At 42.3% G+C, this 27087-nt stretch overlaps 1 protein-coding gene across 7 annotated transcripts in view; it reads right to left on the reverse strand.

The window, feature by feature from the left end:
• LOC138757902 (heparan sulfate glucosamine 3-O-sulfotransferase 1-like) overlaps positions 1-6909 on the reverse strand; it is a 47902-nt gene extending 40993 nt beyond the window's left edge. For 2 of the 7 annotated variants that reach the window (XR_011353960.1, XR_011353958.1), the window contains exon 1: positions 6383-6909. Coding sequence is in view for 4 of the 7 variants with exons in the window: in XM_069925994.1 (XP_069782095.1) it covers positions 2706-3759; positions 4739-4770 (1086 nt within the window). In the remaining 3 variants the exon portion in view is untranslated. Of the gene's footprint in view, positions 1-1697; positions 3760-3866; positions 3973-4738; positions 5575-6382 lie in introns of those variants that run through there. The other 5 variants (XM_069925995.1, XM_069925994.1, XM_069925996.1 and 2 more) reach the window with 5 other exon arrangements.
• Between the last annotated feature and the right edge of the window lie 20178 nt (positions 6910-27087).

Here is a 27087-nt window from a genome sequence, read left to right on the forward strand (position 1 = left end):
ATGGTTGGGATGTTAAAGATACCCCACTTTTATGTGAAGCTTTAGGGATTAAAATTTATATTAAATATGGAATAAAAGGATATATTTGGAAGCAATATTCTACTCCATATGTTAAAAATATAGTAATTAATTGAAATTTTCTTCTGAGATCTAATTAAACGGTGACATGAGTTAAAAGAGTACTTAAACTCTGATATGTATACGAGCATAATAGCTGAGTTATACTGATCTAAACACAAATTTGAATCCCACCATCCCAGCTGGAGCATTTAAATTTAAATAATTAAATCTAAATTTAAAATGCTGTGTCACTTGTATTAAAACCTGTCATCAATAATGGTGATGTGAAACTACTGGATTGCTGTTCAAAACCTATCCACAATACTGTAGTCCAAGAGGGAAACCTCATCTAGCATATTTGTGACTTCCAGAACAATAATGTGGATGTGTTTGAAATGGTTCAGCAAAGCACTGAATTCATAAAGCAAATGGAGATGGTCAATGCTTGTCTCAGTGATATCCTTTTCCTGTGACTGCTTGTAATCTAGATCACATGCAACTTCATATTCATGCATTGTAAAATAAGCATATAATGGGGAAAAAGCAAAAGAGAATATATTTATTTGATGTGAGATTTCATAAATATGAATTTTATACTGTAAATCACCTGGACAAGTAAAATTGCACACAAATGTTTAATGATAAGCCTTGTTCCAATAAAAACCTACAATTGTTTAGGTTTATATTTAGTTTGAAAACAGAAAAAAATGTCACTTTCCGTTTCTTAAATTGGACACATTAGTGGACTGGATTACTATTTGTTTACATATTTAACAGTAGAAATTAAATGCCTGCTGTGGCTTGTTCAGGATGTCACGGTAGGTTATTAGTGATGACATGGTGTACCAGGGAACATTCAGAAGATCCTACGACATTAATGATGTCTTTTGTTCCAGGATTAAACCAAGCCTTGAATCTTTCTTTAGATCGGGATATTTCCCACATACAGATGAGCTGAACTAGTTTACCTTAGGAGAGCAATCAAAAGGTTGGAATGGAAAAACTTCCCAAGGGGAACTCAAAGAAATGTGCAAAAACATACACTTTAATAAGACTTCAATGATTGACCTGGGATTTGTCCAGGATTCCTGGATAATGATATCAAATTGCTACCTTCCAGATAGTTGTGAGGAGAAAGGTGTTCACTCCGCATCATGGCAATAGGTATGTTTAAGGAACTTGGAGTGAGCTTGAATGATCTGGTCCATTTTGTCCATCATGATTCGAGTGTGTCTGAACACTTTTCAACTTAAAATCTAGCTCTTTTTTTCCAAGTTCCAGACATGTTATTGTACAAGAGAATTATTGCATTAGTTGGAGATGTGGTGATTATGACCGAGGAAGGAGGAGATGGAAGATATCTAAAATGCAGCTGGGTCCTGAAGTGAGTTGGAAGTTGCTAATTAAATAGTAGAATGTTTTAAAGCAAAGATATTTAAAAAAAAACATGATTGGGCAGGATGAAGGATTGGATATAATTTTAGTGTTTTATGAAAGCTGCTCTTTGATGAAAGTAGTCACAATTTCCAACCATGGTTTACTTGCAATTTAACTCAGCTCTAACTTACATTGAATTTTGTCTAATTTGAGAATAACTGGCCAAAACACCTGAAGATAAATAAAATGTGAGATATCAATGTAACAAACACTGCTGCTTTATTTTATAGCATTAGGTCTAGTTAGTACAATATTAGCAGAAAAATCCGTAGTTTACAAAAAACTGACAGTATCCAAAAACAAGATAGCATGAATATTCAAATACAAAACTTTCATATAGTTATCCCCTTCCTGCAGAAAATAAATTAAAAATAAAATTAAAAATGAAACAATGTTGGAACTAGTAGCAAATATATAAATGCTGCTCTCAGTTTATTAATGTACTTGCCACACTCTCACCATTGCAACTTTTACTATCCATTTGTAGGTGGTGCTTCATGCCGCAGACAATAGCAGCAAATATGCACCACTTTTTGAATAATAACTCAAGTATTGCACTCTTTGGGGATACAGATATATTTGTAAAGTATAAACATGGACTATATATATTTATGGTATTGCAACGTTATACATCATAGTCAGGGCTTTGTTTTTCATAGAACACAAGAACATGTATGGGTCAAACAGGACTTCAAGCCTCCCCTACCATCTGATCTTTGCTCATCTGTCTCAGGCTTCTTCTCCTCTTCTGTGCCAGGTTCCAAGGTTATATTCTGTAATTGTAATTCTGTCCCCTGGCTTGAGTGCTTCCTATTCGAGGAGACACCTACCTACCCTGTCATCGCCCTTCACGTGCCTCTATGACCATCTGGCATTCCGCCGAACGACTATAGATCGATACATTTTCGCCGAATAAAGAATATACACAATTCTCCTTCGTTTCCCCAACTTCACTGAACATATTGATATCTCTGTTAGAGTTACACCCGAGAAAACAACGATGACTCGTGTCAGAAACTGGAGCATTGTTGCGACAATGTAGAAAAATAGAGCTAGCTCTGAATGAAGATCGATATACTTACATGTCTAGTTACTTACTCTAAGGAAACGCACTTAAATTACCGTTTCATTATCATTTTGTACATTACATATAATTAAGTTTAGAAAAAAATCCCCAATGTTCAACTGAAATCTGCGCACGTATTCATTCAGTGCCAATCGAATGTCCTGCCGACCAAGTTGAAGAATTTCTGATTCGGTTCACTAAAGAAGGAGTACAACTTATCGAGCACAACAGGATCGACTTGAGGATGGGTTCTCCCTTTCGACTCGTGCAAACACTTCTCCTTCTCGCCATCTCGGAGGCAGTAAAACCCTTTCGTTTTGTTGAAGTAAAAATTGGAGATGTTAATCCGCGGGGAGAGTCTCAGGAATTTCTCCACTTTTTCTAATTCAGAAAAAGGGTTTCTGATCAACTTGTCGCCGTCCACGATGTGTATTTGGCTGAGGGGGAAATATTTCAGCCAGTTTTGAATATGGATATAGTATAAGCTTCGGTCGATTGCCTTGTAGTCAAGATTGATCTGGCCATCTCTGATGAGCATCTCCTCCACCGGTTTAAACGGCTTGTGCTTTTGTATCCGATTATGTAATACCTGAGTGTAGTCCGATATAACCCTCTCGGACGGATCCCGCAGAATGAGGAGGAGTCGAATGGATGAGTTCATGTTGTAGATTCTTTCAGGCACTTTGGGTGAAGTGAAATAGGCCGGCGTCTTTTCAACCGTGGTCTGGTTGGGGTAAGAGAATGGCATCTGTTTGCTGTACCACTGGAGACCCTTCTGGTAATTCCCTTCCCAGTCGAAGAAGTGGATCTCACTCTGGGCCGCGGTGACCTCCGGATGGAGGTTCAACATTTCCAGTAACGCCCGGGTGCCACCTTTCCGCACGCCGATAATTACGGTCTGGGGGAGTCGCTGCATCGTGCCATTGGGAAATCCATTTGGCTCAAAGATGTGATGACTTTGGAACACGTAGCGTCGAGAGTCGGACTCCAGTGCGCGGTTAAAGTCAAAAGCTGGTCTCGGGGGCACAACCGCTGGATGGAACAGGAACAGAAAGAGCCCGAGGCATAATGTAGCCATAACGGAAGACTTCAGTCTGGATTTATTACACCAGCGGAGGTAGTAGGGAGTAAGCTCCACATTGGACTGCACAGAGAGCCTTCGCAGTATACTGAGAATCTTCTGGAGCCAATGTTCACTAAAAAGAGAAACAAATGTGGGTTTATACGTCTCTCGCGGTTAATGGGCCATACGAACCATTTTAACAGGTTAACCGTTCTCGATCGCCTGCACCACTCCCGCCACCTGCAAAAAGTAACTTGCTTGCTCTTTTTGCACCATAAAGCTCCCGTCCTTTCAACCGGGCGCGACTTCCAACGGGCAATTGAACAGCTCCGCAGGGCGGAAACAAATTGAGCAGGCGAGCACGTGACTCCAAATGGAAATCGAAAGGAGAAATGCTGGAGATACAGAAACCATCCGCTGTGAAAATGCAAAACAACTCCAGTCACCCGTGGGCTTTCGGTTGCGGACCCTTCCTCAGACTCAGCCTGGCGGGATACCGAGTGATTCGCTGTGTCCTTCCAAACCGAAAGCCTTCCCCAGAAACGCGAATACTGGCGGAATATATCAGCACCCCCCCCCCCCTCCCTCAATATAAACCATGCATTAAAAGTAAAAATGCCTCCTGTGCAACGACAGGGCTATTGTTCAATTCACAACCAATTTGATTTTGGGGTGCAGAAGGCGGAGCCACGTACAAAAAGCTGAGTCGATCCTCTTACGTTTGGTTTTAGACCCTCTATTCAAAGACAAGCTAAAAACGACAATATTTTGTGCCCCCTCCCTCGCAACCCCAAAACACTTGCAATTCCGAGGCATATCGCCCACCGAAAGATCCTTTGTATTGACACACGCTTCACACTTCGGAAGAAAGTCATTTTTTTAAAAAATCATCTCCCTTTCATTGTACTTAATCCAGAGAGGTGGTGAACGATAAAATCTTGATTTATGCTCAAGGAACAAATTCGGAATACGGCGCTGGTAAATTAGTATTTCCTTTTTTTAAAATTTAAATGGGACCAGAAACGGGATTCCCAGCAAGAGAGAATCGAACAGAAGACAGGTCGGGCTAACAGAACAAAGTAACGGGAAAACGGACTGCTTACAGTACCAACCTCTTCAGACCTTTATGCCAATTGATGTGCATCTGTCATCAGCTTCACTGAAATCGAGACGAGCGATCCATTGTGATTCCAAACGCAGAAGGCACGACATGTCACGCCGAGTGCGTTTTAAAGTCTGCTCCATGTTAAGAACCACCGACGGCAAACGTCCGTGTAAAATATATGTGGGCGAACTAATGTAAGTGGACGGCGACAGATCCTGCAGCCTCGAGGGGAAATGAGTGGCAAGGTGCTCAAGGAAATAAAGCGACCGTGTCCTCTCATGAGATAAATTAGGCATATCTCTGCCTGTTCTGGGATTTATTGGTGGCGGCGAGTGGATAGACGCGCTCTGTCACACACCTTGTAGAGTGTCGGTTTTAAACTTCGACTTCTAAGCATTCTAGAGAATGCAAGCAAGTCACGAAGAGTGAATGCAGTTCGGTTTATTTGGTTATTTACGGAAGGAAAGTGCAACGTAATCGACTCAGGAGTTTTAAGTACAGTGACAATGTTTCGGAGAGTCTTTGTGTACAGTTGAAAGACGAGATAGCAGGGGATCAATCTCAATCCCCGCTCAATACGGTAATCTGACCAAGTTCTTGCAACTCTGCACACCACTTCAGACATCAACGCAATATTCACGACAGAGCCGAAACGGCCACAGTTAACTAAAGAATGTCGCCTTGTTTTCATTGCGATTTCACATGCACTGCTGCAATCGATAAGAACGAGGAGGCCCGCTGATTCTGCTTTCCCGATTCTGCTGTGAACGTAAAAATCCTCCTCATTCTGGCGGATTGGTCACGAACTGAGCTTGGACGCCCCCATATCCCTCCATCAAACGTAAGACCATTATGACAAGGGGTCATGGCAACTGGCCACCCTCCCCAACAAACTTGGACACCTGCTGGTCGCAGGTGTAGGATATAAGAGAAAACTTATAACCACACACTTTTTAAAAATAAACTTAAGAGGAAGTAGTACTTCGGATTTGTTTCTCTCCCCCCCCCCCCCCCCCCCCAAGATGCATCGATGCAGGTCAAGTTGATAGCACGTTAAAAGTTAAGATAGCTTCATAAAATTTTGTGAAAACCCTATCTTACTTTGGTACAAACTGATGCTATAAATGCATTTAAGAAGAGTCATTTAAGTAGCAAAAATTAATCGGTCATTTCTGGGATCCAGAAACCCTACAGGCAACTCTTTCAAAGATTGGACAGAAACACCTCTATCGCAAGGACGGCTCATATGAGGCTGAGCACGGTGGCGAGATGAATCTGGCCCGACTCCTATTCCAACGGACGTTGAGTATTTCCAGCATTATCTGTGTTTTGAAAAGCAAAAACGCGCATTTGCCCCGTTTTAAGGTGGGACGAATCAAGTTCCCCTTCATGTTGGAGCAACATGAAACTGCAGACTTAAAGTGGTTAACATATCCGATTGGTTAGATTCGAATTAATCAAAACCCTTTGAACATGCCTTTGCTGTGAAAAAGAGAAAATATCGAAACCAAGCAATACTTCGCAGAGCAAACTCGAAACAACTCTTGTCACCTGCTGGTTTCCTTTCCACAAATCACGAAATGGCCTAATTTAAGAGAAAATAACGCATAGCAGGGACGGAAAAGGGGAAACAATTTTCCTCCAATATTACCTGTGAAGAAGTCTACTTCAAACGCCACGATCCTAAATCGAGTCTTTTATACCCGTGGGCATTAAGATGTGTCCTACTGGCTGCAGTCGTTCCCTTACGACTATCGTTCCCGACGTATGGTGTTGAAGTGCAATCTACTCCCCCGTGCGCTCTTTCTCCCTTATTCTCCAATTCTCTTGGAGGGGGGCGGGGGGAGCAGGAACGACGCGATCACACCAAGAACTCAGGCACAACCACGACGTACACTGGAACAGCTCGCTGTAAGGACGGCCAAGAAGCCTGCCGTATTAATAAGACAGGCAGCCAACGCTTGCGCTCTCTCATTGGCGGGTTGCAACTCGGCAGGTTCCGCCCGTAGATTCTCACCGACACTCCTTCCTTGCGTCAGCCGGACACTCCTCCCCTCCCGGTCCCGCTCCAGTTCACTCCTTGCCGTTCCCACCCTCTCGCTGGAGGCTTGCGCCCCCCAGCTCCAATCTTCGGCCGAATCAGCCGTGAGATTCGGGCCGACAAGCTCGTGGCGGGAGTTGTTGACTTCAACGCAAACTACAGGAGCGCACTCCCTCGCACAAATCTGTGGTCAAGGCTTTCCTGTACCAGCTGCGCCCGTTCGTGGGGTCGCCCAAGTTGCAATTCTTGCGATTGTCCCTGCTTTAAGAGGGCTGTTGATAGGATATTTCCCTCCCCCCCCCCCCCCCCCCAACCCGGCCAGCTCTCCCAACCTATAAAAGGTGCATTTGTACCGTTCTACGGGACTACACCCTCTGGATTTCTCATCCCTGTCTCACCTTTGCTGGCTGCAGACTTGGCCGTGGGATGTCTGGCAGTTCACGTCTCCCCTGTCAGTTCGCAGAATTATTCGCAGCAAAATTGCAGTAAAGAGTGATTCTATTCATCAACCGCCCCCCACCCCGAAAAAAAAATCTTAAAACCCAAATTCAACCTGCTGGAGGAACTTATCCAGATGAAAGGCTTCAGAGTTCCAGTGCTTGGCTTCGATTCCAGCATTCGCATTCTCCCGTGCGTCTTCAGCTTAAACCCCAGCCTCAGCGGACCCCCTGCGCACCCCCCCCCCCCCCCGCCAAACCCACCAGCTCATCTCATCGGTGCTCACTCGCCCGCTATTGACGTTTTGCACTGGGACAAATACATGAAGCAGATCCAACTCTCGTTCGAATGAAAAGACATCGACATGAAACATGAATTGTTTCTTTCTCTGCAGATGCTGCCTGAGCTGTTGAGTGTGTCAGCAAAAAAAACAAAACAACAAAGCGTGGAGGAAACCAGCGTCTGTGGGAGAAAGGAATAGTCAACATTTCACCTGGGAACCCAGCACCCGTCTTTCCTTTATTTCGGATTTTCAGCATCTGCAGCGTTGTTTATATTTTGTACCTTAACCTCAACCAATGTAAATTCGGATCACGTGAAAGTCTTTTTTAAAATAAATCAACTCGCACCACATGGAGTTGGCACTTAAGTATAACCCCGAAGAGGTCAGAACAAAGTGGTTAAACCAGAGATCTTTGTAAGACTGCAACAGAGGTTTTTAAATGTTATCAGAAACAGATGCTTTTGCCCACTCTGTTGCTATTAACACAATGGTTTCCAGGAAAGGAATGTACATGGCCCTAAATCAGTAGAGGCCTGGGTCTGTCTTTCCAAGGAGTGTTAGATTTGCTGCCAAATATTTCCTTACCTCATTGGATTGTAGATTTTAGGAAAGGAAAACCAAGGCTGTAAGATCCAGTGATCATTGGGGGAAGAGAGGTGGAGAGGGTGAGCAAATTTAACTCTGTGGGAATCACTATCTTGGAGGATCTTTCCTGGACCCATCACACTAATGTAATTGTGAAGAAAACACTAGAATGCCTCTTCTTCCTCAGGAGTTTGCAGAGGTTTGTTATGACATTGGAAACCTTGGCAAATTTCCATAGATGAGTAGTGGAAAGTATGGTGACAGCTGAACGGGGTTACCAATATTTTGGGCAGAAAGCCCTGCAGAAGGTGATGGATGCAGCCCAGTACATCACAGGCAAAACTCTCTCAACCATCGAGGAAATCTATGTGCAACATTGTTGTCAGAGAGCAGCAATTATCAAGGATCCACACCCTGTAGGACATGCTTTGTTCCTACTACTACCATTAGTAACCTGCCTTAATGACTGTCAACCAACAACACATATCAACAGTGATGAAGAGTTTTGAAAGAGTTTTGGTGATGAAGTATATCAGCTCCTGTCTAAGCAGTGACATGGATACATTCCAGCTCGCCTACTGCAGTAACAGGTCTATGGCAAATGCCAGCAAATAGCGCCTTTGGAAGACTACACAAAAGAGTCTGGAAAAACAACCAACTGAAAAACCTCACAAAGATAAGCGTATACAGAGCCGTTGTCATACCCACACTCCTGTTCGGCTCCGAATCATGTGTCCTCTACCGGCATCACCTACGGCTCCTAGAACGCTTCCACCAGCGTTGTCTCCGCTCCATCCTCAACATTCATTGGAGCGACTTCATCCCTAACATCGAAGTACTCGAGATGGCAGAGGTCGACAGCATCGAGTCCACGCTGCTGAAGATCCAACTGCGCTGGGTGGGTCTCGTCTCCAGAATGGAGGACCATCACCTTCCCAAGATCGTGTTATATGGCGAGCTCTCCATTGGCCACCGTTACAGAGGTGCACCAAAGAAGAGGTACAAGGACTGCCTAAAGAAATCTCTTGGTGCCTGCCACATTGACCACCACCAGTGGGCTGATGTCACCTCAAACCGTACATCTTGGCGCCTCACAGTTCGGCAGGCAGCAACCTCCTTTGAAGAAGACCGCAGAGCCCACCTCACTGACAAAAGACAAAGGAGGAAAAACTCCAACACCCAACCCCAACCAACCAATTTTCCCCTGCAACTGCTGCAAACGTGTCTGCCTGTCCCGCATTGGACTTGTCAGCCACAAACGAGCCTGCAGCTGACATGGACATTTACCCCCTCCATAAATCTTCATCCACAAAGCCAAGCCAAAGAAGCTCTACACAAATCCCTAGAACACCTGGAGAGCAAAGATGTATACCTCAGTTGGTATTTAATACCATCATCCCCTCAAAACTGATCAGCAAACTCCAAGACCTGGGAGTTAACACCCCACAGTGTAATTGGATCATGGATCTCCTCATCTCTAAACCAAATCTGTGAAAATTGATAAGAACTTCTCCTCCACAATCTCCATAAGTACCGGAGCACCATAGGCCTGTGTTCTTAGCCCCCTAATCTACTCAATTTACACCTACGACTGTGTGGCTCTGTACAACAATAGCAGCATCTACAAATTTGCTGATGATACCACGGTAGTGGGTTGTATAAAGGAAGGGAATGAGTCAGCATAAAGGATGGAGGTTGAAAACTTGACTGATGGTGCACCAACAACAACCTTGCACTTAATGTCACCAAAATGAAGGAGCTGATTGTTAAATTCCAGCAAGGAAAGACAGAGGTATACAATCCAGTGATCTTTGGGGAATTAGAGATGAAGAGGGTGTGCAAATTCAAGTTCTTGGGAGTCACTATTTCAGAGGATCATTCCTGGACTCAACACACCAATGGCATCGTGAAGAAACCATGTCAGCACCTCTACCTCGTCAAGAGATTGCAGGGGTTTGGTATGACATCAGAATCCCTAGAAAATTTCTAGAGATGTAGTGGAAAGTGCACTGACTGGCTGTATCATGGTCTGGTATGGGAAAGACCTGCCTTCAGCTCAGGATATCACAGGCAAAATCCTCCACACTATGGACCAAATCTATAGGGAGTGCTGCCATCAGAGAGCAGCAGCAATCATCAAAGACCCTCACCACCCAGCACAAGAATTTTTCTCGCTGCTGCCTTCAGGAAAGAGGTATAGATGCCACAAAACTTGTACCACCAGGTTCAAGAACTGCTGCTAACCCTCCACCATCAGAGTCCTCAACAACAAACTCGATCAGAGACTAATTTAAGGACTCTTACTTGTGCACTTTATTCATTATTTTTGTTCTCTCTGTATTTCACAGTTTGTTTACAGTTCTTTTTTTACATTTTACACTGTGTACAGTTCATTTTTTTGCACTACCAATTAATGGTAATTCTGTTGCACTCGCAGGAAAAAGGAATTTCAGGGTTGTAGTGTATCATGAATATTCTCTGACAATAAATAAATAAATAAATCTAAAATCTGAGGAAATGGTATAGGTGCCTCAAAACCTGTATCACCAGGTTCCCTTCCTCCATTATACCCTTAAACAATAGACAATCAGAGACTCATTTAAGCACCTTTACATTCCACATTATTTATGACTGAACATATATATTGTTTTCTGTATTGCAGTCAGTATGTTTACATTTCCTTAGTTTACATTTCGCTTTTTTTTATGTATCTTTTATTTGAGTGCAGTTTACATTACCAATAAGTAGAAATTCTGTATGGCCCACAGGAAGAAAGAATCTCTGGGTTGTGTGAGATGTCACGTTTGTACTCTGACAATAAATTTGAACTTGAACTTGAAATTGAATCACTGGACCTGTGGGGCAGCAGATCTATTCACTGTGCCATGTGCTTGCTCTCCAGATGAATCTGGCTGGTGAAGGACCAGTGGAGAAATATAACTGGTGCTTGTAATGTTCATAATATTATTAAACATAATCTAGGAGCCCACAGTCTGTACATAATGTTGGAATATGATCACTATGTTGGAATCATCTTGAGGGTTTTAAAGATGTCACAAAGCAGCTGTGTTTTTGTGCTGTGTTTTTGTCAGTTCCCACAGAAACCTGTCTAGTCAGCAGATACTCTACCGTTTGCTTACTGGAATACCAAGATGCTAGTCAGCATGTTTCTGTTCAAAGAGTGAAAATAAACTAGAGATGATAGAAATTGATGCAAAACTTGAAAATGATGGAAAGACTTAACAGGTGAGGCAGCATGCATGGAGAGAGGTATAGAATCAATGTTTCAGATGAATGACCTTCATAAGAACAGATGAAGGATCGGAATGGTTAATCAAGTGGTTAGTGTGATTCTAATACAGGCCAATGAGACGGGTTCGAATCTGGTGTTGTCGGAAAGGAGTTTGTACATTTTTTTTGAGACCTGCCTGGCCTTTCCCCAATTGCTCCGGTTTCCTCCCATCCTCCAAAATTGCACAGGTTTTAATGGCTGGAATCGGCTTCTACAGTGTTGTAAATAACTTTTTTTATATGTTACTTCTGTTCTTCCTTTACAGGTTCTTCCTGATCTACAGAGCATTTCCAGCTTTCATTTGAAGTTCCTATTCAAAATATAATGCTGCTTCTCTGTGATATCTGTGCCAGGAACACTAACAGCTCAAGCACTACATGAACAGCTGGAAGCCACAAAGTGGTGCTCACATCTTTTATACCATCAGAATGATATGGTGCATTGATTATGGTTGGAGATTAATAAACTACTGGTTCCAAATTCAGATTTCTCCATTGTAAATTGTGAAACACAATTAAGCTGATCATCTTTACATTAGTTCCAGAAATATGAGTTTTACAGCTGGTGGAATTGTTGCACAAAATCAAACACTTTTATCAAGGTCCTTCAAGGTCACGGCCTACATATGATTCAAATGCCACTTGGAATAAGCACACATTCATGACAAGATCAAAAATAAAAATGATCAAAGATGTGATTATCACCTTGATATTGCTTCTGGATATTCAAACCTTTATCAATATTGGAGCTAGACTTTCCATTTCAAATAACTGTACCAATATAGGGTCTAAAATGTCATACTAAACACTCCATTTGCAAGTATAGATTGAACAGCAACTAGGACAGTAACTACAGCAGAAGATATTTTAATCTGCAAGTGTTAATCTGAATCTGTTTGAAGTGAGTGAAGGAAAGTTTAGGGAAGATGTCAGATGTAAATTTTCTTTACACTGAGAGTGGTGGGTGCCTGGAATGCGTTGGAAGGGGTAGTATTGAGGCTGGTAGAATTGGGACATTCAAAAGACTCTAAAGGTAGGCAGGTGAATGCAATAAAAATAGAGGGTTATGGGTAAGAGGCAGGGAAAATGACTTTGTTGTGGAGTGTGCTCGCATATTCTATGTACTAGAGACATAAGAGACCACAGATGCTGGAATCTGGTCAAAAAAAATATCTGCTGGAGGAAATCAATGGCTTGGGAAGCATCAGAGGGAGAAAAAAGATTTTACAACTTCATGAAGCATTGACAAATCTTTTTTCTCTGACTGATGCCACTCAACCTATAGAGTTCTTCCAGCAGACTGGGGAATGATATATGAGATAGAACTGTTACTTTGAACCTATAGTGAGATAAATTTAGAGGAAATTTCTACTATGGTTAATGTATAAGAAAGCATCAAACCATTTATCAAGAATTATTTATTATACCACCCATTGAATGATACATAAAGAAATTTATTTCTCATTAGAGGCATCCAATATATAGTGTAATAGTAGAATCAGAATTAGAATTTATAGCCATGAACATGTCTCGAAATTTGTTCTTTTGGGGCAGCCTCGCAGTGCAAGCTTTTATATAAACCATATTGCAAAATAAATTAACAAAACGTGCAAGAAAAAGAAAAAAGCAAAGTAAGGTAATGTTTGTGGTCCATTGATCATTCAGAAACCTGATGGCAGTGGGGAAGAAGCTTTCCTTGTGCCGCTAAGTCTTAGTCTTCTGACTGCTGTACCTTTTTCCTGATGGTAGCAGAGTAAAGAGGTCATGGCCAGGCTGGTGTGGGTCCATGAGAATAGAGGCTGTTGCTAAAGACACTGCCTCTTGTAGACGTTTTTGATAGAGTAAAGACTGATGCCCATGATGTCACAGGTCAAGCCAACAATGGTTTTTGTTTCCTGTACTGAGAGTTGGCACCTCCATACCAGACAGTGATGCAACCAGACAGAATGTTCTCCATAGAGCACCTATAGAATTTTCGAGAGTCTTTGGTGACAAAACAGATCTGCTCAAACTCCTCCCTTCTTCGGGATTGCATCGACATGGAGGCTCCAAGAGAGATCCTTAGAGAAGTTGGCACCCAGGAATTTGGTTCTTAACCTTCTCCACTGTTGATCTCTTGATCAGGACTGGCTCATGTTCTCCTGATTTCCTCCTGAAGTCCACAATTATCTCCTTAGTTTTGCTCACATTGTTGTGACTCTAATCAAATGAGCTGTTCTACCTCCCTCCTGTACACTTCCTCATTGCCATCGGTGATCCTGATGACATTTGTGGATACAATGTGAATTGTGCCTACCCATAGAATCATAGGTATAGAGTGAGTAGGGGGGTAGTGGGCTAAGTACGCATCCTTAAGGTGCACCTATGTTGATGGTGAGTGAGGAGGTGACGTTATTTCCAATTTGTACTGACTGTGGTCTTCATATGAACTTCTGTGTGTGTGTGTGTGTGTGTTTGCGCGCGTGTGTGTTTGCGCATGTGCGTGTAAGAGAAACCCATTGAGTCAAGGTGCCACAGGGATAATAGTGCAGGAATATTTAACTTTCTACACAAAAAGGAATATAACAGTATAATGAACTCAGTTATGCAAAGGCAATAACTCATTGAATACATACTACATAAAGAGAAGGTTGAATAGGAGAAGGAGAATAGAATTGGGCTGAGCAACATTTGCAGCAATGGAAATGGGAATTGAAGAGCAGGGAAGATGAGGTGCTCATCATTGTATGACCTGAATTTGCATGAGGGAACTAGTTGTGTGGCACAACAAGAGGTAAATAGTGCACAAATAGCAGAGCTACTGAAGGGACAAATAGAGAGAGCAGCAAGATGGCATGTAAGCAGAATGATAGATACAAGGAACAGCTGCGGCAATTACAGAAAGATATGTGTGGGAAACTGAAAGATTAATGAAAGCAGTACATGATGAATTAGTCAGAAATCTGGGGCAGGTTCAGGGGTAAATGGGATGATGTCCAATGTGGGGGGTCAGGGGGTGGCACTCATTGGGAATGGGAAGAACTTCAGTGAAAAATGATGAGGTAGATTGGTAAGCTCTGGACCTCAAAGTTGGCATGTGGAAATGTGCCTTTAAATGGAAAAAGTTATGCCTAGCATTGCCTGCCTATATAATAGGGAGAAGCTACAGATAAGTGATCATGGATCCCTTCCCCTGCTGGCTAGAGGCATTCCCAATAAGAGAATGTGCAACTGGAAGAGTGGCACAAGTTCTCGGTCAGGAAATCCTCCCTGTCATTCCAGCCCAGGTAGATTCGGATCAGGGAGAACACTGTGCAGGCAAGGTGATGAAGAAAATCTTTAAATTGCTAGGGATCTGGCAGAGATTCTATGTAACTTACCAGCTCTAAAAGTTCAGAAAATGCCAGGAAAATCAACCAGATCATTAAAACCTCCTCAGCTAAGGTCAAAAGAGAGACAAGAAAAACTTGGGTTGACATACTGTTCACACTCTCGATAAGACCTTAAGTGGCCTCAGCTTCTGATGGGGTGAGCAATGCAACTCCCTTCTGGAGTCATTGCAAGGTTGTGATGAACCAGGAGCTTATTGAAATAAAATGATTCAGCATGTAAAGGCCCTTAAAACACGAAGGAATTGAGAAAAACTCCACCAATATATTGATGATCAGAGGCAACCAGAGAGAGAGAGAAGGTGATGGTGATCAAGCTGCATGGAAAAGTTGGACAGGACCATGGACCATGGACAGTGATATTGACCAATGACACCGATATCTGTGTGCTGGCCTAATGAGGCAGGCAATGGAAGCACCCGAGCTGAGGTGACTTAATTTGCAGAAATAAAATGCTCGTTTGAACAAACATTTAACATTTATGGGAAATCCCCAGATTAAGACAAGATTATGATGCTGAGAAAAGTTTGTAACTCAACCTTCTCGCAAGTCAGGAATAAAATAAAAAGAGAGTGTGGAAGAAAAATCACAGAATGAGTTGAGAGTGAGCAGGTTTGGGAAGTGTGAATGAGTCTGCTTAGCACTTCCAGTTCTGCTCAGCTCGATCCAGACCAATTGGTGGATCTGCACGCTATATGTTTGTACTTGACAATGAACCTTCATTAATTCGGTTTCCCAAATGTTTGTTCATATGTATGGGGCATCCATATTTCAGCATCATTAAATCAGGAAGAACCTGTAAATAATTCTGGGTAATGGGGTTTAAATTTACCAGCAACACCCCAAAAACTGAAGGAACTCAATTGTTCAGGTTGTATCCATGGATGACAATGGTTAGTTAACATTTCAGGCTGAAATTATTCATCAGGAATAGAAAGAAGTCTTCAGACACCTCTTACTTATCCCTTGAGCAGGACTATATCAGGAAGCATCAGACCACTGTCTCATGCATTATTACTGCCCTCATCACCCAGATACCCCCTTCCTCTAATGCCACTTACCAGCACTCTGCCCATATTCCTCCTTCCCCCCTCCCATCCATATACTTATCCAACTCTTTCTTAAATGACAAAATTGACCCTGCCTCCACCACCTTTCTCGGAAGCCCATTCCACACAGTAACCACTCTCTGAGTAAAGAAGTCCCCCTCATGTTACTCCTAAACTTTTGCCCATCAACTCTCAACCCACGCGCTGTCTTTTCTCCATTCCATTCAACAAAATAAGTCTGTTGCAATAAGTTTAACGTTTAAGGCGCGTTATCTACCTCAGGTATATATGAATCTGTACAAGTGTTATTGAACAAGTTTTTTTAAATTTAAGTTTCAAAAAAACATAAAAGTCTCATCTACTTTGTCACTGTTCTGATCACGCAATAATCCAAGCCTGTAATCTGGGGCCATGCAGCTGGCTCCCGTCACAGCCTTTGGGCAAGGGTTGGAGGTGAGGGGTGGGGGTTGGTGGGTGTGAGGGACATACCTGCATTGCACGGGCAACCCCTAAGATCCACTCCCCTACAGGATGGACATAATCGTAATCGCTGAACGTATGACCTGTACTCCAGGGGGTTGGGGATCATTACAGTTCTGGGTATTGGGTGCAGGGGAATCTACTCGAACCAATGCAAAAAGTTCTCCTTGTTGAGCCCACATATATTGTGCAGCACACAGCAGGCAAAGACAACATCTGGGACAAAGGCAGTTGCAACATCAAGCGGCCTTTTAGACGGCCAAAGGGATGCTCCACCACTATCCTAGTGGAATTCAATGCCTTGTTAAATTTTTGTTGGTCTGCATTCAGTACTCAATGCTGTATGAAGCCCTTCATCAGCCAGGGTCTAAGGAGATATGCTGCATTGGCCACAAGATGAGCTAGGACCTCCTCTGCATCAACATTTTTGGACACCTGTGGGCACAAAAGTGCAGAGATGCTGTTAGTTCACCGACCTGCCTGTTTACCCATGAGGCATAAACAACATCACTGTGAGGAGCATGTAAGGGTTATCACTCACGTCACCTGCAAAGAGATATCCAGCCTGCTCCTCCGCCTTTCTGCACAGTGGGGAGTTGGCAAGCACGCATGCATCATGCATGTTACAGTTACTGAGAAACTGCAACATAATGAATAAAGTAGCCTGTACCTGTGAAGATGGGCAAGCAAGATGCCAAAAAAACCAAAAAGTCAGGGCTCTAACTCACCAGAAATTGTGGTCAACAACCACCTGCAGAACCACGGAGTGCCACCCTTCACGATTGTAGTAGGCCATGCTGGGGGTGATAATGGGAATATGCGACCCATCAATGGCGCCAGCCCACATTGGGAACCCCTTTCCACAAAGCCGTCAATTGTCTCCTGGAGGCTTGTTCCACTTGGCAGGGAGATGAAACACTTACCGAGGATGCCCTTCAAGGCTCCTGTCACCTGCCGTACCACCATGCACACAGTGTGGACACCTAGCCCGAAGATGGCACTGATGGATTGATACTCACAAGGGGTTGCATACCTCCACAGGGCCACAGCCAGTCAAATTCCCAGCACCAATGGATGCTGCGCATCTGGTCTATGAGGCTGCAGGTGAAATTCAATGAGTTCCAGCACGAAGTTGAAGGTGCCCTGCGTCATATGGAAGTGTCTCCTCCACTCATCATCATCAAAATTGGTGAGGACATTACTCCAGAATCCAGCCCCCTGGGATCTGTTCAACCTCCATTCAGCCAGTTGACTGAAAGGCAGCATTTGCATCTGCATCAGTCTGCAGTGCCTACACTCTGCAAGCCTTTACACTTCCATCTGCTGCCTGCTGGCCAACGATCTTTGCAGGAATCGTCCTCTAATCTCACTTAAGCGCTGTTCAGATCGCATGGAGCTGATAAGAACCTCAAAATATTTCATGCCCTTGCCAAGGAATTTGCGTATCTCATCCTGGACGCAGACACAGGCTGACAACATCCCCATAAACATTTCCCCTCTGTCCTCCATGCTCCCGATTCTGTGTTCCGCTTCAGCCCGATGCACTGCCATGACATCAAGGCAGTGTGGGCGGGACTAGGCCACTCTCCCGAGGAGCTGGCATTCACTGGTAGACGACTATCAGTCAGCTGGTATGTTCAAGTGCCAGAAAGGCGTCCACTCTGTGGACTTATACCAGCTGCACTCCCTCAGCTGCGACTGCTGGTGCATGATCTTCGTGGGAACACCTGAAAGTGACAAAAGTCTTGCCCTGGCAGATGAGGGCAGAAGAGGCCTCAAGAACAATCAATGCAATTCAGACAGGGGTAGGCAAGATCTCATATAAACCAAAAGAAATAAATTAAACATTTGGAAGGTTTAATAAGAAATTGTATAAATTTGAGTCTGGGGATGATCCTACCAAAGTAGATGATATCTTGCTTTCATTGGAACTACCAAATTTGGATCAGGAAGAGCAAGAAGGGCTGAGTGCACCTTTTTCTAAACAGGAGATTGCATGGACTCTGAGCTCTATGCAGGTGGTTAAATCATCGGCGGAGGATGGTTTACCCAACAAATTTTATAAAGAGTTCAAAGATCTTCTAATGCCCCTTCTTATGAAGGACAGAGCCACATACCCTCCTGGAGTCTTTCTCCACAGCAATCATCATGGTGATTCCAAAAAAAAAAGACAGAGATGCCTTGAATCCCACCTCATATAGAACCATCCCATTATTAAACACAGATTATTATTGCAAAAGCATTGGCCAATAGGTTGGCAGAACATTTGCCGAAAATAACAAATCCAGTGTAAGATGGATTTGTAAAAAGGAGAAAATCAGCAAGCCACATAGGTAGATTGCTTAATATAGTACATCTGGCACAGTTTGGCGTGGATCCAGGAGTAGCCATAGCTTTGGATGCAGTAAAGGCCTTTGACATCTTACTGGGCAGCCCAGGCAAGGTTTATTGCCTCATTCTTTGAGGGATGGGCCCCCCCTCCTGGGCACAATTGGACTACATGCCGTAGGTGAAAAGATAACAAGTGAGTTTGTATGCAAATGGGACACTAAATTAATTTCAGAGAAAATAGATAATCCTATACTTCAGATGTGGCAAAGAATAAATCAGTGCTTTGAATAGAAGGTGGGGTTATCTACTAAAATGCCTTCGACCCAGAACAACTTAATTCCTTTGACTCTGGGGAATAAAATCTTGGACACCTGGTGCCAGAAGGGGATCAGGTGTACCAAGAATTGTTACAAACTAAGATAGATCATGTCATTTTAGCAGTTGAGGGACAAATATGATTTATCTAATAGAACATTCTTCTGCTATCTGCAAATAATATATTTCATAAGTGAAAAATTTGATCCATCTATGACCCTACTTAGATGTAGTAGCATGGAGGTTCTAATTCGAGAATTGCATAATTGCATAAATTTAATTCTAAGATGTATTACATATTCCAAAGTGAGGCCCAAAACCAGGCTTACACAGGTCAGGGGAGAGATGGGAGTCAGACTTGGGCCCAACAATCAATGAAGAGTGACGGCAAGGCCCATGTCTTCACAGTGTGACTGGAGTCATCAATGCCAGATACAGGATTGTGCAATACAATTTCTTGCGCCAGTTGTACCTCACACCACAAAAATTACATAAATCGAAGCCAGAAATTACAGAATGGTGCTTTAGGTGTGGCATGGAGGTGGGAACATTTCTCACCTCCACTTGGCCATGTACAAAGGTAAGATATTTCTGGGAAGTGGATTTTCCAAAGGAATCAGGTGTATCTTCTGGGAGACATTGGGGACATGAGAGTTAGAATGTCCAAATACCAAATTTTGTTTGTAAAGGTTGCCTTGACAGTAGCCAGGAAGTGTATAGCAATTTCGTGGAAGTCCGCCTCCCAAATAAATACCACACTATGCAATATGGAAATGCAGAATTGCATTCCATATAACCATACAAACATATTACAATTACAGTATGGAAACAGCCCATTTCGGCCCCTCTATTCCATACCAATTTAAGTGCCACTTACCTGCTCCCTGTCCATAACCCTCCAATCCCCTCACATCCATGCACTTGTCCAACCTTTTCTTAAATGATAAAAATGACCTTGCTGCAACCACCTCTTCCAGAAGGTCATTCCACTTTCTGAGTGAAGAAGCACCCTCTCATGTTACTTCTAAACTTTTGCCTCCTAACCCTTAACTTATGACCCCTGGAGAAAATCACGAACAATGTAAAGAAGAAATACAATAGATTCGTTAAGGTGTGGTAACCTTACTTGAAATATATTGGCACTCAGATTGATTAGTTCCCTGCCCTTCTCTGTAATAGGGATATTGTAGCAATCCTGCCCAGCTGTGAAATGAATGTGATCAAAGAAGTGGGACATGACGCAGGTGACATGTTTATTTCAGTTTTGTTTTAAGTTTTTAAAAAACTTTTTAATATAATTTAATTGACTGTACTTTCAGTTGTATGAAGGTGGGGGGGATGGGGCGGTGGGACGGGGATAAATACAAACTCTGTATGTTACATGAATGTAAAAAAATAGATTAAATGGTTTGTTTGAATATTACAAGTCAATGAAAATTAAAATGAAGAGCATGTTATTACCATACTTTCCTTGTGCACTTGCTTACTAGCTTACTTGTGCTTTCTTAAGTTGCCTATCAGTATTCTTCAATACCCAAACATTTACTCTTTTCTCAAGATTTAATAAATATTTTGCTTTTCCATTCTTCGGACAAAAATGAATAAACTCATATTTCCCCATACATCAAGATCTAAATGCATCCTAATTCGTTATAGCTACAATGACAAGACAAATCCATTATTTAAAGCATCATCAACTGCAGAATATGATCCAGGAGATGACATATTCTGGTAAATTCACTTAGGTGCTGGTGGCTCCAGGTGTCCAATGAAATAAGAACAGGAATAGAAATATTTTCCTCCACAACATAGCATATATTATAGGTAATAAGACCATATTGATGACTTCAGAGCTATAAATTTAGTCATTTGTTCCTTCTCAGAATGAGTGTATAGCAACACCGAGCATGTAATCTACACGCCTGCACCTGTAATACAAAACAGATGGTGGATTGCCATAGAGCACACAAAGTGGGAGGATGCAAACAGGATTTCACGCCTGTGATTCTTTACATGAAGAGCTCTTAAATTTCTGCTGGAGTGAGTGACTTAGAAGGGAAGATGGATGGCAATGCAGCAACATGGCCACTCAGCTCTGAATTGCTTTAGACATAGAGCACAGTAACAGGCCTTTTCGGCCAAAGACCCTGTGTTCCCCAAAGACACCAATTATCATCCAATCCCTATACGTTTTTGAAGGGTGGGAAGAAACCAGAGGATCCGGAGGAAACCCATGCTGACGTGAGGATACAATTTCCATACATACAGTGCTAGATTCAAACCCGGCGCTGTTATAGCATTGCATTAACCTCTATGGTAACTAGGCAGCCCACTTGTCTCCCCAGGAACCAATTTTTTTTCTCACAGGGTGCAATGAACTGAGATTCACTCGTAGTGTGTTATACTGATGGCTGGCTCCACCTCCTGGCTCCACCCCCTCGTTTCCCGCCTAAACCCTGAGGCCTTCTGAAGACCACTGTGGGATTCTACCCACAGTTTCAAGCTAATAAAAGCATATGTTCTCCCTCTAGTTGTGAGAGCTTTTATTTGCATTACAATTTTATTAGCTTATTCCCTAAAAGATGGAAGCCCTGCTCAAGCCAGGTATGCTTCTGATAGACCTTCTGTTCCCCGGTGTGGCTGAACTCCTCAGTACTGGCTAGACTGCTTCCAGGCCTACCTGAATGCAACCAGAGATGTCTTCACACCAATGAACTCAAGAGGTCTGCACTCATTTCCAGGGTAGGACTGCACTACATGTGACACTGCCATCGAGGCTTTGAAGGTTATGTACATGAAGTTGCAAAACGAGTAAGGCAACGACTCGCTCTACATCATCAACGGCCAGGGGAGACCATCGATGACTACCTGCTGGATCTGTGCCAAGGAGTGCAGGTACAAAATGGCTATGGACTGGAAATCTGGTCAAGGTACATGAGGCAACGACTGCTCGAATTGGGTAAGAAGGACCTGGGCTAGCCATGATGAACTGGCTAAGTCACTGAAACAGGCCAAGCTCGAGAACGACAACCACAAAGCCAGCGAGCTCACTCACCCAGGTGACTCCCTCCAAGGACTGGCTGCTCCTGCTACCCCAGCTCTAATGGCTGCCTCTTCCTGTGCTAGAATGCTTTTTCTGTGACAAGAGACATCCCCGATCTCGTTGACCGGCTAAAGAGTCAGTTTTCTCCAGCTGTGGCAAAAAGGACATTGGGCGAGGGTTTGCCACACGAGGGGAAGCCCGGGGAAGTCAGACTTGGGCCCAACAATCAATGAAGAGTGATGGCAAGACCTGTGTCTGCACAGTGTGACTAGAGTCATCAATGGATCCAATTCCAGTCCCAAGCAATCTGCTCTGAATTCACCTGAAACCACTTGCTGTGTTACATGCCAAAGGAGGGTGGCTTTGAGAAAACGACGCAAAAACGCTCAGCGGCCATCTTGCCACGACACAAATTCAAATTTGCGCCTTCATTGTCAGAGGAGAAATGAGGGCATCTATCTTGCTGCACCATGAGGCTGACACCATTTTACCTGTGGGCAACCCAGGATGGTGGGGACCACTCATGTGAGGAGTATGGAGTCTCTGGAGTCCTAGCCTCAATAGTTCTAGATCAAGGACTGACCTCAGCAGCTTAGTAATTCCATAGTGACTATGAAGGTAAAAGGACACACCACTAAATGCTTAATCGACGCAGACTCTAGTGAAAGCTTCAGAGACTCACTGACTGTGCAAAAGTACAACCTAAAGATGTATCCTTCTAATTATTGCCTATTCCTTGTGTCTCATTTGTACTCTACCTATTTTCAAAAACATTGTACAGTACATTTGTCATTTGGGGGGTGTATTTTGTAAAATACGCCTGTATGTACTTAACCAATTGTGTGCTCCAGTACTTTTGGGTCTGGACTTCCTGTGTCACCTTGGAATATTCTGGATCCCTCCCCCCTATAGTGGTTCAGAACAGAGGGCCTCTAAAATCAGAACCCACATGCAGCCTCTCCACACTGAATATCGATCCCACCTCTCTTCCCGAATTTGTGCCCAGACTGCAAACCGAGCAGACCGAGACTTCATAAATTCTGAGACACATCTATCATCAAACCTACTACCAGCCCATGGAGAGTGCAGTGGCAGTGGTAAAAGGGGAAAACAAGTCCAGGCTAGTAATTAACTATAGTCAAACTGTTAATTGGTACATATTCCTGGACACATACCCCCTCCCTCGAATTTCAGACATGGTGAGTGATATTGAGCAGTATCGGATCTATTCGACCATTGTCCTGGAAGCTGCTTATCACCAGCTGCCAATCCATTCCGAGGACCATCCATATACAGCATTTGGGGATAACGGTCATCTCTATCAATTCCGGAGGGTCCCTTTCAGTATCACTATTGGAGTTTCTATCTTCCAGAGGAAAATGGACAGAATGGTTAATGAGTATGGGTTGAAGACTACCTTTCCCTACCTCGATAACATCACCATCAAGGGGGCATGGCAAGATGGTGTAGAAGGAAGACGTGTGTTCCACCTCTCCCCAGCTGGATCATTAAATACCCAGTTTTTTAATAGTATAAAAGTGATTAAAAATAAGATTTACAGTTATTTAAATAACAGTGCTTTATGATGGCATTTAATGTGAAAAAGCTCAAACCTTAGCTTCAGAAAAAAACTACCATATAAAAGTACGGAAGAATTGAGGCCTATCTGCATTGCTGAATCCACGGAGTTGTCGCTGGGAGTCTCCAAGCCTCAGAGGACTCCAGCCCATCCGACTTTGACTCCGGCGCCGATCCTGTATCCGCAAGATGGCGCCAGCACATCAGTGAGTTCAGCCGTTGCCAACCCCCGTCCACGTGAAGTCGTGCGCGCGGACGGCATGGCCGATAAGGGGACCCACAAGCCCGCGGTCTTGCTGGGCAGCCCGGTGGCATGCAGGGTAGCGTTGGAAGACATCTCTGCATGTCCAATGGCTTCGCCTGGCCTGCGTGTGGCATCGTGGGCCCAGGAGCTGCTGGATAAAATTAGAGCTGTGGGGGAGTCTGAGCACCGGCGTCCCGAAGAGGTCGGAGTGCCGGTGTCAGGTGTCCAGACTTGCAGTCTTTCAGTTAAAGGAACTGTGCTGACTGAGGAAGAGGAACTTACCTTATTGGAATACGTCCAGGAGGAGGAGCTTGCTGTTAAAGAGGGTGAATCTCAAAAAGTGGAAGTGGAATCTGGACTGGATTGAGTATTTATTGTTTTGGAAGGGATTGCTGGTCAAATACAGCAAATGCATAATATGTCAAAACAAGTATCAACTCAAATGACTCAAGGATTTATGGAGATGAAAATAAAAATGAATACTTTGTGTGATGAAATGTCAACTGTGAAACAGGAAATGACTCTAGTTAAAAGTGATATTAATAAATGTATACAATCAGTAGACAGTGTGCAAGATAATTTTAAGAAAATTGAAACAGCTTTTTCTGAGTGTCAAACTCAGGTAGAACATAATAGAGACAAAATGGAAAAAGTGGAAGGCTCTTTTGTAGATTGGGGGATTCAGAAAAGAGATTTAATGAAGAAGATTGATTCGTTGGAAAATCAAAGTCAGAGGAATAATGTGAAAATAGTTGGTTTTCCAGAGGATATGGAAAGTGCTGACCTTATAAAATATTTTAAGCACCGGATCCCAGAGTTGCTGGGTAAGGAGTTTTTCCCTGAAGGGTTGGAATTGGATAGGACACATTGAGCTTTGAGAAGAAGACCACTTCCAGGACAAACACTGAGAGCAGTTTTGATTCGTTGTTTAAAATATCAAGATCGTGAAATGATTTTACGTATGGAAGTACAGAACGCAAGACAGAATCGATCTCCATTAATGGCTCAACATAATAGGGTGTTCTTTTATGCTGATTTAAGTCAAGATGTTATTAGAAGATCACGAGAATTTAATACAGCTAAAGATGTTTTGTGGCAAAAAGGTTACAAGTTTGCTTTTCGTTATCCTGCAATTTTGAAAGTTTTCTATGGAAATTTTCAATTTCAATTTTTTAAGAATGATCATGATGCTTTGGTTTTTGCCATATCTTTGCCGGAATTGTGAAGAAATGGATCTTCTCCTCCGTTATCTCCTAAGAGGAGAGTGAATGGAAATGGAAATGGACATGGGAATGGAAAGAATGGAAAGTATAGAAAGAATGGAAGGAAAGAAGAGATGACACAGAATCTTCTTGATGTTGAAGATCCCGAGCAGTCATTGGGCTTGGAATCATTGGGTTGAATATATGGAATATATTTGATTGTGTTTGATTAAATCATCAATATGTATCTGGCTGGGGGAGGGGGGGTGGATGATACTGAGAACTTTGACAGTCATTTCCCACTAGTGGGTTTACCATACCCAGTTTTTTAGGGTATGACTAGCTTTGGGTGGTTTATTTTTGTATTTTTTTTTTGTTGTTTTGTTTTTTTTTTTCTTTTTTGAGGGAGTTTTTCTATTTTGGAAGAATTATAGAGGGGAGGATTATTTTATAGTGTATAATTATATTAGTAGTTTTAAAAAAAGATGTCTCAATTGAACTTTGCAAGTTTTAATGTGCAGGGGTTAAATAATCCAATCAAGAGAAAGAGAATATTGGCCTATATAAAAAAAAATAAAGTTGATAATGCTTTTTTACAAGAAACACATTTGACTGAGAAAGAACATTTGAAATTGAAAAAGGATTGGGTTGGTCATGTTTTCTCTTCTTCTTTTAATTGTAAGGCAAGAGGAGTAGTGATTTTGATTCATAAAAAATTACATTTTGAATTGGAATTTTGTAATATGGGATGCTTTAAAAGCTTATTTGAGTGGGCAGATCATTAGTTATTCTACGAAAGTTAAGAAACAATATATGGTAGAAAGTTTAGAGTTAGAAAGTAAGATTGCTGAGTTAGAGAAGGACTTTAAGAAAGGGTTAACAGAGATAAAATAACTTGCATTGGAGAGGTTGAAGTTGCGTTATAATACTTTACAAACTTATCAGTTTGAGCACTTAATTAATTGATATAATCAATGTTATTATGAGTTGGGGAAAGAGCTCATAAGTTACTTGCTTGGCAATTGAAAGCTGAACAGACATCTTGAACTATTAATGCTGTTAAGAAGAATTCAATAATAACATAAGCCTCAGGAAACTAATGACCAATTTTATTCATTTTATCAAAAATTATATACTTCTGAAGGGAAGCAGGAAAATGGTTTTATTGATTCTTACTTATCTAAACTAAAGTTACCGGTATTAGATGGAATTTATGTTCAGGAATTGGAATCTCCATTTACGGATTTTGAAATTAAGGAAGCTATTCAGGAAATGCCAAATGGAAAGTCTCCAGGGGACGATGGATTTATCTAATGAATTATATCCTAACTGCAAAATCTACGATTATCATATGTGCGAGAAAAAGCTAATGAATTTGGAGAGGTGTTGAATCAAGTTACTGAAGATCAGAAGCTACCAGAATCATGTTCTAGTGGTTTAATAACTGTTATTCCAAAAAAAGATAGAGATCCATTCAAAGTGTCTTTGTATAGACCTATTTCTTTATTAAATGTGGATTATAAATTTATAGCAAATTATTAGCTAATAGACTTGCTAAATATTTGCCTAAATTGGTACATATTGATCAAACAGGTTTTATTAAAAATAGAAATGCATCAGACAATATATTTCGATTAATTACTTTGGTCAATGTATATCAAAAGCAATCTAACCATCCTATCATGGTTGCATTCGATGCAGAAAAAGCTTTTGATAGGGTTGAGTGGGATTTTTTATATAAGTTGTTAGAGAAATTTAAATTCAGCCCTTTTTCTTATTGGTTGGGTTAAGGCTTTATATACAAACCCGATTGCTAGGGTGGTGATGAATGGACAGATTTCTTTACAATTTAAATTGACTTGTTCAACTCGACAGGGCTGCTCATTGTCACCAGCCTTATTTGCATTGGTTATTGAAGCGTTAGCTCAGGCTACTAGACAAAATGAAGAAATTAGAGGGATGTGGGTTAAGCATGAAGAATATAAAATTAATTTATTTGCAGATGAAGTGTTGGTATATTTGATGGCACAGAATAGTCGTTGAAACAATTGCAAGAGTGTTTGTTGAAATTTGGAGAATTATTGGGATATAAAGTTAATTTGGATAAA

This window comes from Narcine bancroftii, chromosome 3 (assembly GCF_036971445.1).
Source record: "Narcine bancroftii isolate sNarBan1 chromosome 3, sNarBan1.hap1, whole genome shotgun sequence".
In the NCBI taxonomy this organism is placed as follows: domain Eukaryota; kingdom Metazoa; phylum Chordata; class Chondrichthyes; order Torpediniformes; family Narcinidae; genus Narcine; species Narcine bancroftii.